The 15,407-nt window shown below is 47.0% G+C and overlaps 1 protein-coding gene across 1 annotated transcript; it reads right to left on the bottom strand.

Annotated features, from left to right (window-relative positions):
• Nucleotides 1-5: 5 nt before the first annotated feature.
• Cx3cr1 (C-X3-C motif chemokine receptor 1) lies at nt 6-13,769 on the bottom strand (the record flags this gene model as incomplete). The annotated part of the gene is made up of 2 exons (XM_028767288.1): nt 13,710-13,769; nt 6-905 (listed from the first exon to the last, which is right to left on the bottom strand). A coding segment is annotated over exon 2 (891 nt), but the record flags the coding sequence as incomplete, so codon positions are not given.
• Nucleotides 13,770-15,407: the final 1,638 nt, after the last annotated feature.

Here is a 15,407-nt window from a genome sequence, read left to right as displayed (position 1 = left end):
TCCCCAGCAAAGGCGTAGATAAAGGGGTTGAGGCAACAGTGGCTGAACGCCACTGTCTCCGTCACACTGAGGGCCATCCTCAGGTCCCTCCTCATGTCACAACTAGGGAAGAAGTTGTAGAATTTGAGAGTCTCCAGGAAAATCATGATGTTGTACGGTGTCCAGAAGAGAAAGAAGGCAACAACCACCAGGAGGATGAGCCTGACAGCTCTGGCCTTCTTGCGATTCTTGCAGGAAAACAGCGTCCGGATGATGCGGAAGTAGCAAAAGCTCATGATAAGCAGGGGCAGGGCGAAGCCCAGGATGTTGACTTCCGAGTTGCGGAGCACAGGCCAGATTTCCTGCAGGACCTCGGGGTAGTCACCCAGACATTCATTGTCCTTTCTCTTTGTAAACATGAACTGGGGTGATGCCACTAAGATGGCAGCCGCCCAGACCCCCAGACTGATGGTGACACCGTGCTGCACTGTCCGGTTGTTCATGGAGTTGGCGGCCAGGACGATGGCGAGGTACCGGTCAATGCTGATGACAGTGATGAAGAATATGCCCCCAAAGAAGCCAATGAAGAAGAAGGCAGTCATGAGCTTGCACATGGCGTTGTGGAGGCCCTCATGGCTGATGAGGTAGTGAGTCCAGAAGGGCAAGGTGGCCACAAAGAGCAGGTCGCTCAAGGCCAGGTTCAGGAGGTAGATGTCGGTGATGCTCTTGGGCTTCCGGCTGTTGGTGAGGGCAAGGACCACCAACAGATTTCCCACCAGACCGAACGTGAAGACGAGGGAGTAGAAGACGGATAGGAAGACGGTCCCAAAGGCCACAATGTCACCCAAATAACAGGCCTCAGCGGAATCATCATACTCAAAATTCTCTAGATCCAATTCGGGGAGGGAGGTGGGCATGGTGAGGTCCTGGAGCAGAAGGAGAAACGTGACCACATGAGCCATAGAGGAGTACGGTTCTCTCTGGCTGTATGCAGCAAGCAGGAGAAAACACTGAACAGGTGAACAATCTGAACCAGACTCCATCTTCACTCATCCTATCTTTTAAAACATTTCTTTTGGGGCTGGAGATGGGATCAGATGCCCTCTTCCAGTGTATCTGAAGACAGCTACAGTGTACTCATATATATAAAATAAAAAAAAATCTTTTACAAAAGTTTCTTTTTTTTTATTCTTATTTTTGCAACAGGGTCTCACTATGCAACTCTGACTTGCTTAAAACTAGATATGTAGACCCTATTGGCCTGCAACTCACAGAGATCTCCTCTGTCTCTGTCTCCTGAATGCTGGGATCAAAGATGTCAGTCCACACCACGCTGGTTCCTTTTTTTTAAAAAAATACGATTTTATTTAAAATTATATGCATGTGGGTTTATGTATGGGAAGGCATAGAGAGTGCAGGTGTTTGTTGAGTTCTGACGGGGACAATGGATCCCTGGAGTTGGACTTACAGGTAGTTGCAGGTCACCCTGACATGGGAGTCACCCTGACTGAGTCCTCTTCAAGACTAGTACTTGTATCTCTCCAGCTCTTTGATGGAATTTAGAATCACCATGGAAATGCATACTTCAGCACATCTGTGAGGGGTTTCATTGATTTATAATTTTTATAAAGATTTATTTATTAATATGTGCGCATGTCTTGCAGGCACCAAGTGTGTGCCTGGTGCCCAGACCAGGAGAGGGTGTCAGAACCCCTGAAACAGATGATTGGGAGCCACCACGTAGGTGCTGGGAATTGAACCTAAGTCCTCTGGAAGAGCAGCAAATGCTCTAAACCCTGGAGCCACGGCTCCAGTCCCGTGTGAGGGATTTTAAATATCAAGTTAACAAGGTAGAGAGACCCACTGTAGCCAGGGGCCTGGAGGTGCGCGCCTTTAATCCCAGCACTTGGGAGGCAGAGGCAGACAGATTTCTGAGTCCGAGGCCAGTCTGGTCTACAAAGTGAGTTCCAGGACAGCCAGGGCTAGACAGTAAAATCTTGTCTTGGTAAAACAAAAACAAAGACAAAACAAAAACAAAAAAACACAAAACACTCTAAATGTGGCTGGAGCCATTGCATAGGTTAGGGTCCTAAACCTCCTAGAAAAGGAGACACTGAGCTTTTCACCACTTACAGGCACGTGGTGACCCACTGCCTCACACGCCTGCCAGGACTTCACACCACTTCACACCAGCTACCAGAATGATCCCACCAGCCGGTAAGCCACCACCTTTCAGGGAGGAAGGACACACCAGCTTCGAGGCAGCTTACTGACCAGCTTGAGTATTACTAAGTAAGATGACAGCAGAGCTTCTCAGAGGAAAAGGCCCTGCGGCCTGAAGCAAAGACTGCCTGCAGTTGTCCTGCAGCCTGGACTCCAACACCACCTGAGGTGGTCCAGAGCAGACGGCCTCAGCCCCGTCTAGTATAGAAGCTGTAACCTCTTCCTCCCTTAATTGCTTCTTGTCTGGTATTTGGTCACTGGTATGAGGAAAATAACCAACGTAGTCCCACACTCTTGTCTCATGGTATCCGGGATTGTGTCAGGGTTCATTCTGTGTGGAAAACGCCTCAATCCCAGTAGCACTGGGTTGGCCATCTTGCAGCTCTAGGTGAAGAGGAAGCGTTGTAACGTGGGCTCTGTATCCACAGAAGCGCCAGCTGACCCCAGGCGGAGGATGGACTCAGTCAGCCTGCTGCCCTTGGTTTGAGTGGCTCATCTATTGGGATATTCTTAGCCTTAGCCTATCACTCATTCTTTCTCCTGTTTTCTTAGGGGCAAGAATTCTAAAAAAAAGGCCGTTTCTCCATGAGTTGGATAATAACACCTGTCCCCTTCCCCTCACTTCCCAGACAGGATGTGCTGATTGGTCACTGTACAGCTCCTCTGGGCCTCCTCCTCTGCCTCTTGTAACCATAGACAGACCCTTCAGAAGTCTGAAGTTATCTCAGAGTGCACTTCCTGGCTGCCATTACCTCCTTCCCCATTGAAATGGAAAGCAAAGCTCATGGTTTTTAACAGAGGGAGTTTCCACACCCAGTGCATCCTGCTCACAGTGGTCTCACCGCAGCCCGCCCACCCAGCCATGGCGTCTTCCTGCATTGCTTGTCTGTAAATTGGCATGCCAGCCAGCCAGCCTCTCCCCTTGTGGACTGGGCTGAGGCTGTCTGTTCTGGATCACCTCAGGCTGTGATGGAGTTCAGGGTGCAGGGATTGCATAGGTAGTCTTTGCTTCAGGCCTCAGGGCCTTTTTCTCTGAGGAGGGCCTTTGTTGTGATCTTACTCAGCCAACATTCAAGCTGGTCAGTACCAGACTGCTGGCTCACAGCACGCTCTGAACCCAACAGATGTCACTTCAGGGCTGAGGATGTAGCCGTGGTGTGACCATTTGCTTAGGGAGCACAAAGCCTAGGGGTTGGACCTCAGCGTCACATAAACTAGGCATGTTAGTATACATGTGTAATCCCAGCACTCAGGAGATGGAGGCAGGAGAATCAGAGTTCAAGGCCACCTCAACTTTGGCTGCACAGCAAGCTTTAGCACGTTTCAGTTCAATTTGGGATATTTGAGACTTTGCTTCACAAATAAATAAGTAAATAAATAAATATCCCCTAAAATGTGATATTTCATATATCTATAGTTGACAGATGAGCAAGCAGGAGTTGTTGCTTAGCCTAAGAGGTTTGTTATGCAGAGAGGATTCTCATCCCGGGTATGGGAAGACATGTCATGCAGAGATATGACCCGTGGAGGTCATAAGTGAGGGACCCCAGGACAGCCGCTCTCTTCCTCCTCCTCCCAGTGTGAAAAGTGGCCTCAAAGAAAAAACAAAACAAAAAAAAACAAACAAACAAAACAAAACAAAACAAAAAAAAAACAACAAAAAAAACCTCTTTGCCCTGGGATCTGTCTTCCAGTCCAGCAGCTTCTGTGGACTCAGAGGATGGATCCCCCTAGCAAGAGATGAGCTAGGAGCCTTTGGGCTTGCTGGGTCCCTCTACAAGTCTGGAGTTCAGTTTCCTGATTGACCATAAGCTATTCTAAGGAGAGAGCTTGTTCCAGTGTGTTGCAGCAGGCCCCTGCAGAGACCTTTTGACAGTTAGCCAGCCTGGGGAACTCTCGTTTTACTGGACTCCGAGCATTGTGGAAATTTGGCATGGTAAAAATGATATTTTTTTTCCACTGACGTAAGAAATGTACCTTTCTCTGCTTATTTTAAAAGTGGAGGAGGGTGCCGGGCGGTGGTGGCAGACGCCTTTAATCCCAGCACTTGGGAGGCAGAGGCAGGCGGATTTCTGAGTTCGAGGCCAGCCTGGTCTACAGAGTGAGTTCCAGGACAGCCAGGGCTGCACAGAGAAACCCTGTCTCGAAAAACCAAAAAAAAAAAAAAAATGTGGAGGAGGGTATGATGATGCCCTTTATTGAGCTCTGATCAGTCCTGACAGACCTAACTACAGTGACTCTGAATGACAGAACACTAGTCTCTGGCTTTTAGACAAAACCATGAGGACCATGTGAGGTCCCATGGACATAGAACGCTTCCATTTGTGAGAAGGTTGGAAAAGGTCATGTGTGTGTGTGTGTGTGGTGTGTGGTGTGTGTGGTGTGTGTGGTGTGTGTGGTGTGTGTGTATGTGTGGTGTGTGTGTGTGGTGTGTGTGGTATGTGTGTGTGTGTGTATATGTGGTGTGTGATGTGTGTGTGTGTGAATTTGAATCCCTGAGAACAACAGTGCTGGAGGGTCATTCTGGGGATCAAAGGACCAGATAAAGGAGATTTGGTTTTTACTATATTTGCTTGGATTCTTTTCTTAGTCAAGTAAGGATTTTCCATTTAAAACATGTTTTAATTGATGGATTTTCAATTTTAGCACATATCTTTTGTGGCTGTGGGCCCTGGGCCCTTACACTTGACAGCTCTGCAGGTACCTGGTGTGCTGAATGAGTGAGTTACTGAGTAAAAGTTAAGACTGTTTTACTCAAAGGTTAAGTCTCACCACATGGGGTCCCAGGAGGGGCTCACTGTGGCTCCACAACCAGACACCAGTGTGGGAAAAACCCTTTATCACCTCAGCATGCATTCTCACAAACCACACTGGCCATGGCTACTGGTGGACAGACAGACACCTGTGCCAGCTGGCCATGGCTACTGATGTGACAGACAGACACCAGTGCCAGCAATTTCTGCTGAGTCTTCTAATCCAGTGCTGAGAAACCATGCTGCCTCAGCTGCATGAGTCAGAGTGACACAGTGTATAGAATTCTACTATAAGGTGCTAGCATGCTGTGTTGGTTCAAACCCAGTGTCATCAATGAGCCCCAGAGCATGGGTGGGATTCCACTAGAGTTGGAAACCTTAAGTTAGCAAAGAATTTGCCCTCCCAAGTCATCTTCCAACCTGATAAACCCGGCAAACGAACTCTCTGGTCTGACCTGAGCAAGCCTTTATCTCTGGGTCCTCTGAGATATTTAGATTGGGGAATGAACCTAAAGGCAGGGCTTCCGCCCTGGCGGTAGATGGAGAATAGCCAGGAATCCAGGGTAATCTTTAGTTTGAGACCAGCCTGGGCTACATAGTGAGGCAAAGGCCAGTCTGAGATCAGAGACCTGCCCCAATGCTGGCATTCCATGGAAGCAGAGGACACAGAAAAGATAGGGTAAAAATCTGACCAGGAAGGCTGATAAGATGGCTCAGCAGTTAAGAGCACTGACAGCTCTTCTGGAGGTCATGAGTTCAAATCCCAAGAATCACATGGTGGCTCACAACCATCTGTAATGAGATCTGATGCCCTCTTATGGGTGTCTGAAGACAGCTACAGTGTACAGTGTACTTACATATAATAATAGTAATAATAATAATAATAATAATAATAATAAAAATCTGACAAGGAATGTCTCTGCAGGATTCTCTCAGCTGGCTTTCACTCCTAGGAGGGCTGGAATCCACCAGGTAGGAAGCATACCCGGAGGCTGGTTTGTGCTAGCACCAACGAATGTACCATCAGCCAACAGCTGGGGCTGTGAATTACATAACTCAGGTGAGAGCACAAATCCTCATGGAGCTCAGTCAGTGAAATGCCTGCTGTGAGAACATGAAGATATCCAGAGCTACACAGAAAAAAAGACAGATGTGATGGTACATGCTTGCCCTGGGGAGGCAGAGTCCTGGGGCTCACTGGCCGGGCAACTGAATCATAAGCCTTAGATGTCATTGAGAGACATTTTAAAAACATAAAGTGGAAGGCACCTAAGGAATGACACATAAAGATCGATCTCTGGTCTCCACATGCATGCACATACATGTGTGCATAGGTGCATCTGCACACACAAACACACACACACACGCACACGCACACGCACACAAATGTGTGCATAAATACTCTTTCTACCCCTACCCAATCACATCCACAGAAACCTCCCACAAATCCCTGTAAGCTGCTCAGGTTTCCAGTCTCTGGCATCAGCTTGTGGTTTCACTAACTGATACTCAGCTGGGGAATCTGAGTTGAACCTAGAAGCACAGACTGGGGTGCCGAATGGTCCTTTCACAGGGGTCATCTAAGACCAACAGAAAACACAGATGCGTACATCACGATTTATAACAGTACCAAGATTACAATTATGAAGTAGCAATGAAGTAATCTGATGGTTGAGAGTCACCACGACAGGAGGAACCGTATTTAAGGGTTGCAGCATTAGGAAGGTTGAGAAACACTTGTTCTAAATCCAAACAGAAATGACTCTTGTGTGACCCATCTTATAAAACCCTCCTCACTCTCACTGCCCATCCTGGTCCACTTCCTCTGGCCACTTCCTTTTATCAGGCCCAGTCCTTTACTTTGTATGAGGGATGGGGCACTCTTACCCCAATTTCCAGCCAGCTTCCTGTTTCTTTACTTCCCTTCTCCTGAGGTGGCTAAGTTCTTTTCTTCTTGCTGGCATCCTTTTTATGGTGTTCCTCCCTCTCTTTTGACTCCAGATTCTGCTTACTGATTCTTAAACCCAGTCTCTCCCTTTAGATTTTTATTCCCCTGAGTCCCTGAGTACAGCCTTTTAGTTTGTTCTGAGGACTGAGCTCTGGTCCCCAGGCATTATAAGCACTTTACTGATGGAGCTATGTCTCCAGTCTATCTGTCTGTCCATCCATCTATCACCATCCATCCATCTATCTATCTATCTATCTATCTATCTATCTATTTGTCTGTCTATCTTACAGTTTCCACCCTGTTTCCTGTGAAGTTAGCAGACCCTCTGTTCCTATAGCTGAGCTCTGGTGTTGTCCAGCAGGGTTTAGCCCAGATCAACGGCATACCGCCAAGCCAAAAGCCAATGAATGCTAAGAGAAACCCAAGCTATAGGACCCTCCCTGTGGGTAAAGGAGTTACCTCCTTTATAAAGCACACCATTATTTGAGGTTTGACACCCCTCCCTCCCTTTTCCTCTTTAAAGCACTTTGGTGGTATTTGTTTCTATCCAAACAAACTGTGAACAAGCAAATGTTTTATTATTATTATTTTTAAGTAATGGAGAAAGAGATGGATTTTTTAACAATAGGATTCTGGTTAATGTAGAAGTTTTTGAGACAAGGTCTCACACTATCATCCATAAATAACCTAGAATTCTCTATTTAGCCTAGGTTAGCCTCAACTTCACTGCAATCCCCCCCCCCCTGCTTGAACCTCCTGAGTACTGGAGTTAAAAGTATGAGCCACCAAGCCCACTTGTTTAACTAAGTCATAGATAAGCACGAGGGAACCAGGAATGGTAACCACAGTTTATCTCTTCAATGGAAGGGATGAGCACCATTTCCACCCAGAAGGTTGGCAGCAAATGTAGTTAATAACCTGGTGACCTGGTGCTATCTGTAGGACCAGGCTTCGTGTAAACCCTCCAGACTCTTATCCCAGACTCTTCCTCCCTGATCTTCCGCTTTGTTTCTCAGTCAATGGATCTTATCCTTATGTGAGATGTCACACAGACTTTATAGCTTGGTAACCTCTATGCTATCTGTATGACTAGACCCAGATCCAGGCACCAGGTCCTAGGTCCTTAAGCTATGGAGGACCATAGCTTTCTGGAAGAGGTCAAATGTACTTTGTAAAAGAGTTTTGATGTTATTATGCTCTAAGATTTACTATATACAAGGGAGTGAGGTAATTGTCACCAGGATGTTTCCCCAAGTTGTACTGTACTTGAATATGCTTACAATGAACTACTCAGGGTCAGACTCCTGATGTTGGCACCAGCACTGGATAACTAAGTCATGCTGAGCTGAGTTTCCTTCTTGCCTCTTGAGAATCATTACTCTGATGGCTATAGTGTTTGCAGGGACTCTAGCAAAGGCAGCCAAGTGTTTAAGTACAATTAAAAATTAAGTCCAAGAGGTTTAATTCAGCTTGTTGAAAACAAGAGAGGGTCCTTTCTCTCTGGTCCCCTTTTCTCTTAAAACTGTTATTTCAGAAAGTCTGTAAGTAACTACTCTCTGACTGTGTGTGAGTCCTTTTGAATCCTGCTGGGCCTTTGGTCCACTATGTCTTATAGGAATGCTTCTCTCCAGGACCTGGGCACCGTGATCTGGAAATGTGAGCACCATCTTCCATCTCTGTGGGGATGCAGAAGTTTCAGATCTCAGCTCCAAGTTACTTCCGGCCACTAAGGTATGAAAAGGTTTGTTGTCCTCCAGACAGAGCCAATGGGCTAGCAAAGGTGACCAGGGTCATCCCACAGGTAGAGCTAGTGAGTACAGGTTACGCAGGACGCTGTTGAGGGACTCGGGGAATGGTTCAGTCGTAAAGTACTTATTTGCAAGCTCCAAGATGAGAGGTATAGCCTCTGAACCCTTATTAAGAAGTAAACAAGGGGCTGGAGAGATGGCTCAGTTAGTAAAGGCTAGGCTTACAACCAAAAATAAGATGCTAAGCATGATGGGTGTAAAACCCCAGCACTGGGGAAATGGAGACAGAGGAATCCTTGGAGCTCTCTGGCCAGTCAGCCTAACCAAATGGGTGAGTTCTAGGTGAAAAGAAGAGACAAGATGGAAATGACTGAGAAGGGCATTGGATGTTGGCTTTACACACACACACACACACACACACACACATATGCACACACACATGTACATGCAGGCATGCACTCATGCACTCATGTACACACACATGCATCTTTGTATGTATACGCTCGCTGTCAGGTCCTTTTGCTTCATGAGCAGTTGTCAATCACCTTAAGTACAGTGATGCATTTGGGTGTGTCTGCTGGGCCATGGGCAGGGAGGAAGGATTCCCATCTTGAAGTTTCCTAGTAGATTGTCTAGGATAGCACACACTGGTTTAGTGAGCCAGTAATGGGAGGGCTTCCTTTCTCTTTGACCTTTGTGGGGGAAGATTCTGTGCTGCAAGAAGCTTTTGATTTTCATTCTACTCCTAGAGTACTAGATGACGACTGTACTAGAATCTGCTGAGAAAGAAACACAGAAACAGCGCTATGAAGATTCATTACAGAATATAGAGGGAGGTTAAATGACGCCTCAGGCCTGGTCCTCTGCATCTGTCTCCTTTGGGACTGAAAGAAGGGAATAAAAAGTCACTTTTAGGGTTGGAGAGTTGGCTCAGCAATTAAGAGCACTGGCTGCTAGCACTTCCAGAGGACCTGGGTTCAATTCCCAGCACCCACATGGAAGGGGATCTGACACCCTCATACAGACGTACATGCAGACAAAACGTCAATGCATATGAAAATAAATAAATGGTTTTAAAAGTCACTTTTAAAGGTGAGAAAAAGCTTGCAGACAGAGGGAGGTGGCCGAGAATGAGGTGGGGTGGGCTTAGGGGGCTGAGCCTGGGGTTTCCTGGTGTGGAGTAGAGAGGATATAAGGGATGTACCCAAAACAGCAAACAAGAGAGGATGGAGGGATGATGGGAGAAGCCTACTTGTTTGGGAGATTTTGGGGCAGCCTGGTTTACAGAGAGCCAAGCTGGCTGAGCAGCATAAGAGGGGGACAGAGAAGCTGCGGACCCCCCCACCCCCACCACAGAGAGCTGGGAGGAAATGCAAATGCTAATTCAAACTATAAGTTCATTATGGTTCATAGACATGGGATCTGATTAATTCTGATGTGAGATTTTAAAAACTTGTTTGCAAGGTTTTGTATAAAAAAAGTTTATTTTTTTGTTGTTGTTCTGTTGTTGAGACAGGGGTCTCTTTATGTCATCCAGGCTGTTGTCTTGGAGCTCCAATATAGACCAAGATATCCTTGAACTCATAGACATCCTCCTGCCTCTGCCTCTCTCCAACATGTCTGAGCCATCAGCCCACACCTCAGTTTTAATGCCTAGTTAACTGGGGTGATGGTCTTTCAGATCTATCAGTGTACTGTGCCACAAAATCAGTAGGTTTAGCTTAACAACAATGATCCAGAAAGACATTTAAGGAAAAGTAATACAGATTTGTTTTTTTTTTCTATTAAGACTTGTAATTCAAAACAATTTGACCAAACGAATTGGTTAAAGTGCTTTCCATTCAGAGTTCAGGGAGATCCCACCCCCAGGGTGGTTTGCATATTCTGAGGCCCCAGGAGGAAAGGCAGACCGCAGATTTGTAGATTTGGTCACAAGCCTCAGCCTACCTTTGGTTTTCCTTGGCAGGCAATGATCTGAGTCACATAAGGTCCCAGCTTCTGAAAGCTCCTGGGCACTGGCACTCATCAAAGTCAGCGAGGGCCTGGGCTCCTTCTCCCCTTTCCCATTCCCCCATCTACCCCTCCCACGCATGCTCTGTAACAGCCTGAGTTCTCCTCCCTACAGCTCATCCAGTTCCCGGGCCACGCCTGACATGGCCACCCCTGCACAGCTGGCTTGGGAGGATTAGGGACTAGAGTTGGTTTTGAACTGGATCAGCCCTGGCATCCCTTCTGTGCTCCTGTTCCTATGACCTTCGGTCCTTAGTAGTAGGCAGTCATTTTAAATCTCTAAAGTCACAGAGCTTTACTTTCCCTGAAGTAGTAGATATGCATTGTTTTTAAAATGACGTTTATTGATATGTATGTACACACACATTTGGGCTAGCCATGATGCGTGGTCAGAGTACATCTTGATCATTTATTTATATATGTGTATATGTGTGCACACATTTGCACATGCACAGTATGTGGTCAGAGTACATCTTGAGGGAGTCAGTTCTCTCCTTCCACTGCGCATGTCCCAGGGATCAAACTCAGGTGGTCAAGCTTGGCAGCAGGCACCTTGATCCACTTTGCTGGTCCATATTGTCTCAAGCACCAAAGACATCCAATCTGCTTGGGACTTCACATACCATGCTCTAACACAGTGCACTCTGTAGCCTACTGCCACTGAAAAAGCAGGAAGCTCACTCACTTCGACAGAAGTGTTGGCAAGAGGAGTCAGGGCTAAGTTGAACAGCATCTCCTGCACCCTCCAGCCCTCTCTGTGCAATGGGGTCAGCTAAAGGAAAAGACGGAGGATAGATTTCAAAGAGATTAGCATTGGGTAGGTTCTTCTTCCCAGAAAACAGGGTTGTGTGAAAGGCCCAGGCTAGCCAGACTAAATTTGGTCTGGGACTACTTTCTTCTTTAGAATCCTTTGATAAAAACAAAGGCAAGCATAGGACAGAGGGTAAGAGAAGCCACCATGGCCTCCAGTTGGGTATCTAGGAAATATTCTCTCCAGGAAAGAGGAGGGAGGCTCACAGGATTCAGTTAACTTGCAAGATTCCCTCTCAGGAGGGCTCTAAGGAGCTCCAGGGACACAGCTCTCATGAGTAGGCACCCCACTGGGATGAGCTATGACTAACTCTAGGGCATGTTCCTATAAGTGACCCCCAAAGACTTACTGGTTCTCCAGACAAGACTTGGGTGTAGGGTCATTCCTGCTTGCCCCAGGAGTCATAGCTTTGGTGGATAACTTGGTTCACATCTCTCTGTGAAAAGCTACTGAACACCTTCCTGGGGCCATTTCTATTGTCCAGGAGACCCCCACCCCACCCAGTTCAGCCACTGCCCCTACCCTGCTGATGTCATAGGTGCCTAAGGCTGAGCAGGCCAGGCCTCACTCTGAGCTTGTTTCCTCTCAGTAGGCTCTGGGTCCCTCTTATGACCTGGGTCTGAGCATCTTCACATTTGACTGAATATCTTCCTACCTCAAGTATTGTATTTCAAGAAGTTGGGACCAAAAAAAAAATGGGGGGGAACTTGGAAGGACAGAGCGCGGGGGCGGGGGGGTTCAGGGGATGTAAAGACAGAGAAGGCAGGAGAATCCTCAATTCCCAGCTTTTCTCTGCACTCAGTTATAAACGCACAGAGCGAGGCTGCAGGGTCCTCTGAAAAGGGGTTTGTCTGGTCAAGCAGGGGTGTCCTCCTCCAGCTGTTATCATTTCCTCCCAAAGACCACGATTCCTATCTCAGATGTCTGCGTCCAAGTGTCTGAGCCATGGTTCTGAGCATTTATGAAACTGAAGAATGAGTTTGTGCCAAGTTTATTATAAATATAATATATGTTCATTATGACAATTGACAATGGTACCAAAAAAGCATTTAAAAAGGAGGAAAACAATCATTAAAACTATCTAACTTTGCAGATTCAGCATAACACTCTTTTAGGTTTTTTGCTACATAAATTTATATTTATAGTAAAAATGCTAACATCATCTTGAACATTTATCACCACCACCACCATATCATCATCATCACTATTATTAGAGACAGAATCCCATAAAGTCCAGGCTGGCCTCAAAATTCCTACGTACTGAGAGAAATCTTGCGCTTCGGATCTTCCTGCCTTTATCTCCAGGGTGCTGTGATCACAGTCGTGTCCCACCAAATCTCATTTTATTAGATACTGAGAATTGCGCTTGGGGCCCAGGGCTCCTTGCACGCCAGGCAAGCAACTCTGTCTATATAACGTTCTTCTCGTTAGATTCTCAAGCCTATATAAAATCAGGGGAGACAGGCAATGGGGGCCACATGCCTTTAATCATAGCACTCAGGAGGCAGAGGCAGGCTGATCCCTGTGAGTTCAAGACAAGCCTGGTCTACAGAATGAGTTCCAGGATAGCCACAGTTACACAGGAATACCCTGTCTTTAAAAACCAGGAAAAAAAAAATCAAAGGAAACACTGGGCACCTGCCACCCAGTTCCAGGAATTATCAATTCCCAGTTAATATTCCATCTATGTTCTAATTCATGGCTGAATTAGATTATTCGGTTGCTATAGACATCCAAGTATGGGTTTCTGAAGCTTAATGCTTCTTTTAAAAAAAAATGGAAACCACCAACACTAGTGTTTATGGTTGGTATTGTTTGTTTAAGATAGTCTCACACAGAAGCCCAAACTGGCCTAGAACTTGTTACATAGCCTAGGCTGGTCTCACACTTGTAGCAGTCCTCCTGCTTCAGCTTCCCAAGTGCTGGAGTTAGAGACATGAACTAAAAATTGTGATTTCGAATTGTGATCTTGAAGAATATCAATATTTACAATTACTGAGATGTGATTTTATATGAAGCCCCTTTTTTGGTAACGTCTAACGTAAACCTTTCTCCACATCCCTAAAATGTAATTACTAATGCCTCAAGTTTCGAGCACACAAAAAGTCCTTCACTCTCCTGTTTTATCTGCAACATTCTCAGGAAAATAGACACAGAAGGGCAAACAGCGTCGGAAACCCCGTGGCTGCGCCTGATTCATCCCACGCCCAGGTATGGGAGGATTCCTCAGTACTTACCTGAGCAGATGCGAAGGGAACTTCTGCAGGAAGTGACAGCCACTCACCCAGTCCCACGCAGACTCCGCCAGAGGCAAGTGGTTCCCTTTCTATGAGGGCATCTTTATTTTCGAAGTTAGCCAATAGCATCTGGTTTCCTGTGTGGTAGGTGCCCTATCTTTAGATGCTGTGACAAGCAAGCTCAAAGCTCCAGGCTGGGAAGCAGCTGACCGCAAGAGAGGCTGCATTTTAAATCTAGGGGACTTGAGCCTGGGGCAGACCTGGGGTTGCTAGGGACTGCTGGGGGCTGTGGGGTGGCAGACCTGGGGACTGCTGGGGACTGTGGGGTGGCAGACTTGGGGATGGATGGATGTTATTTATCCCTAGTGAAATGACAGTCTGTAGCCTTGGAATCCAGCCACACACAAGTCAGGTGTCGTGTCGTGTCCCCCCCCCCCCCACTTTCCATCGTTCATAGAAAGCATCTGGTACCCACTGTGCGGCACTGGGGCCCAGGCTCGCTATCACAGTTCTTGGAAGTTCTCAGGAACCTGTTTTGTCCAGAGAGGTAGGAACTAAAAGTTCCAGTCGCTCTCCAGCTGTTCACAGTTGAGGAAGCCGAGGTTCGTTCCTTCCCTCCTTCCTTCTGACCTCCCTGTCTGCTCTCCTTCCCCTGTAGAAGCCAAGAGATTCACAGAGAGCTAGCAGGTCCCCATGGGCTCTCAGCCATTGGCCCTTTCCCATTGACCCAGCAGCTAAGTCAGGGGCTACTTATCATCCCCTGGGCCTCAGCTCCTCACCCTGACTCTGCTCCACCTCAGCTCTCGGTTTTTGACTTTTATTTGTATGAATTCCTTGGGAATTTCACACATAATTTGATCACAATCCTTCCTCTACCTCTCTCCTCCCAGACCGGCTCCCGTCCATCCCAACCCACCATCTCTATGCCCTTTATTCATTTCTGCTAAACTTTTGTTTTCAACCTTTCTTTTTATTGTGTATGTGTGCCCACAGAGGCCAGAGAACTCAGATCTCCTTGTAGCTGGAGTTATAGGCAGTCACGAGTTGCCCATCATTATGGGTGCTGGGATTCGAACTTGTGTCCTCTGCAAGAGCAGTGTGTGCTCTGAGGCACTGAGCCATTTCTTCAGCCCCCTGGCTTTGTTTTTGTTTGTTTTGTTGTTGAGACAGGTTCCACACATCCTGAGCTGGACTTTCAATAGCTATAGAGGTTAAAAAAAAAAAAAAAACCTTGAATTTCTCATCCTCCTGCCTCCACCACCCAAGTCTGGTATATTCCACTGTGTCTGGTTTATGAGGTGCTGGGAGTGGAACTCAGGGCTTCACACAGGCTAGTCAAACATTCTGCCATCTGATATATCCCCAGCACATTCAAGCTCTTCTTCGTGCTCCTGTCTGGAATCTGGTCGAGAGTTTCCCACTGTTCCGGTCAAACAGCCCCATCAATGTCCGTTTCTGATACAACTCCACCTCCAGCTGGGGCCCGAGGGCATCCTGTGCCCACCACTCCCTTCTCATTCGCCTGTTTCATCTCACCATCTGGCCATCAACTCATATGCCAGAGAGCGATCCCCGAGCCACAGCTCCACAGACTTAACAGTCTCGAGGTTCCTCTCCTGTCTTGTGAGCATGTCCTCAGCACCACGGCTTCTTTAACCTTCCCACGGCATTCTAGCCACTTCCTCTTCTCCAGCACAC

Source organism: Grammomys surdaster, unplaced genomic scaffold (assembly GCF_004785775.1).
Source record: "Grammomys surdaster isolate TR1022 unplaced genomic scaffold, NIH_TR_1.0 172, whole genome shotgun sequence".
Classification (NCBI taxonomy): Eukaryota; Metazoa; Chordata; class Mammalia; order Rodentia; family Muridae; genus Grammomys; species Grammomys surdaster.
Note: the sequence above shows the minus strand (reverse complement) of the source record. Positions and strands in the feature narration are given on the sequence as shown.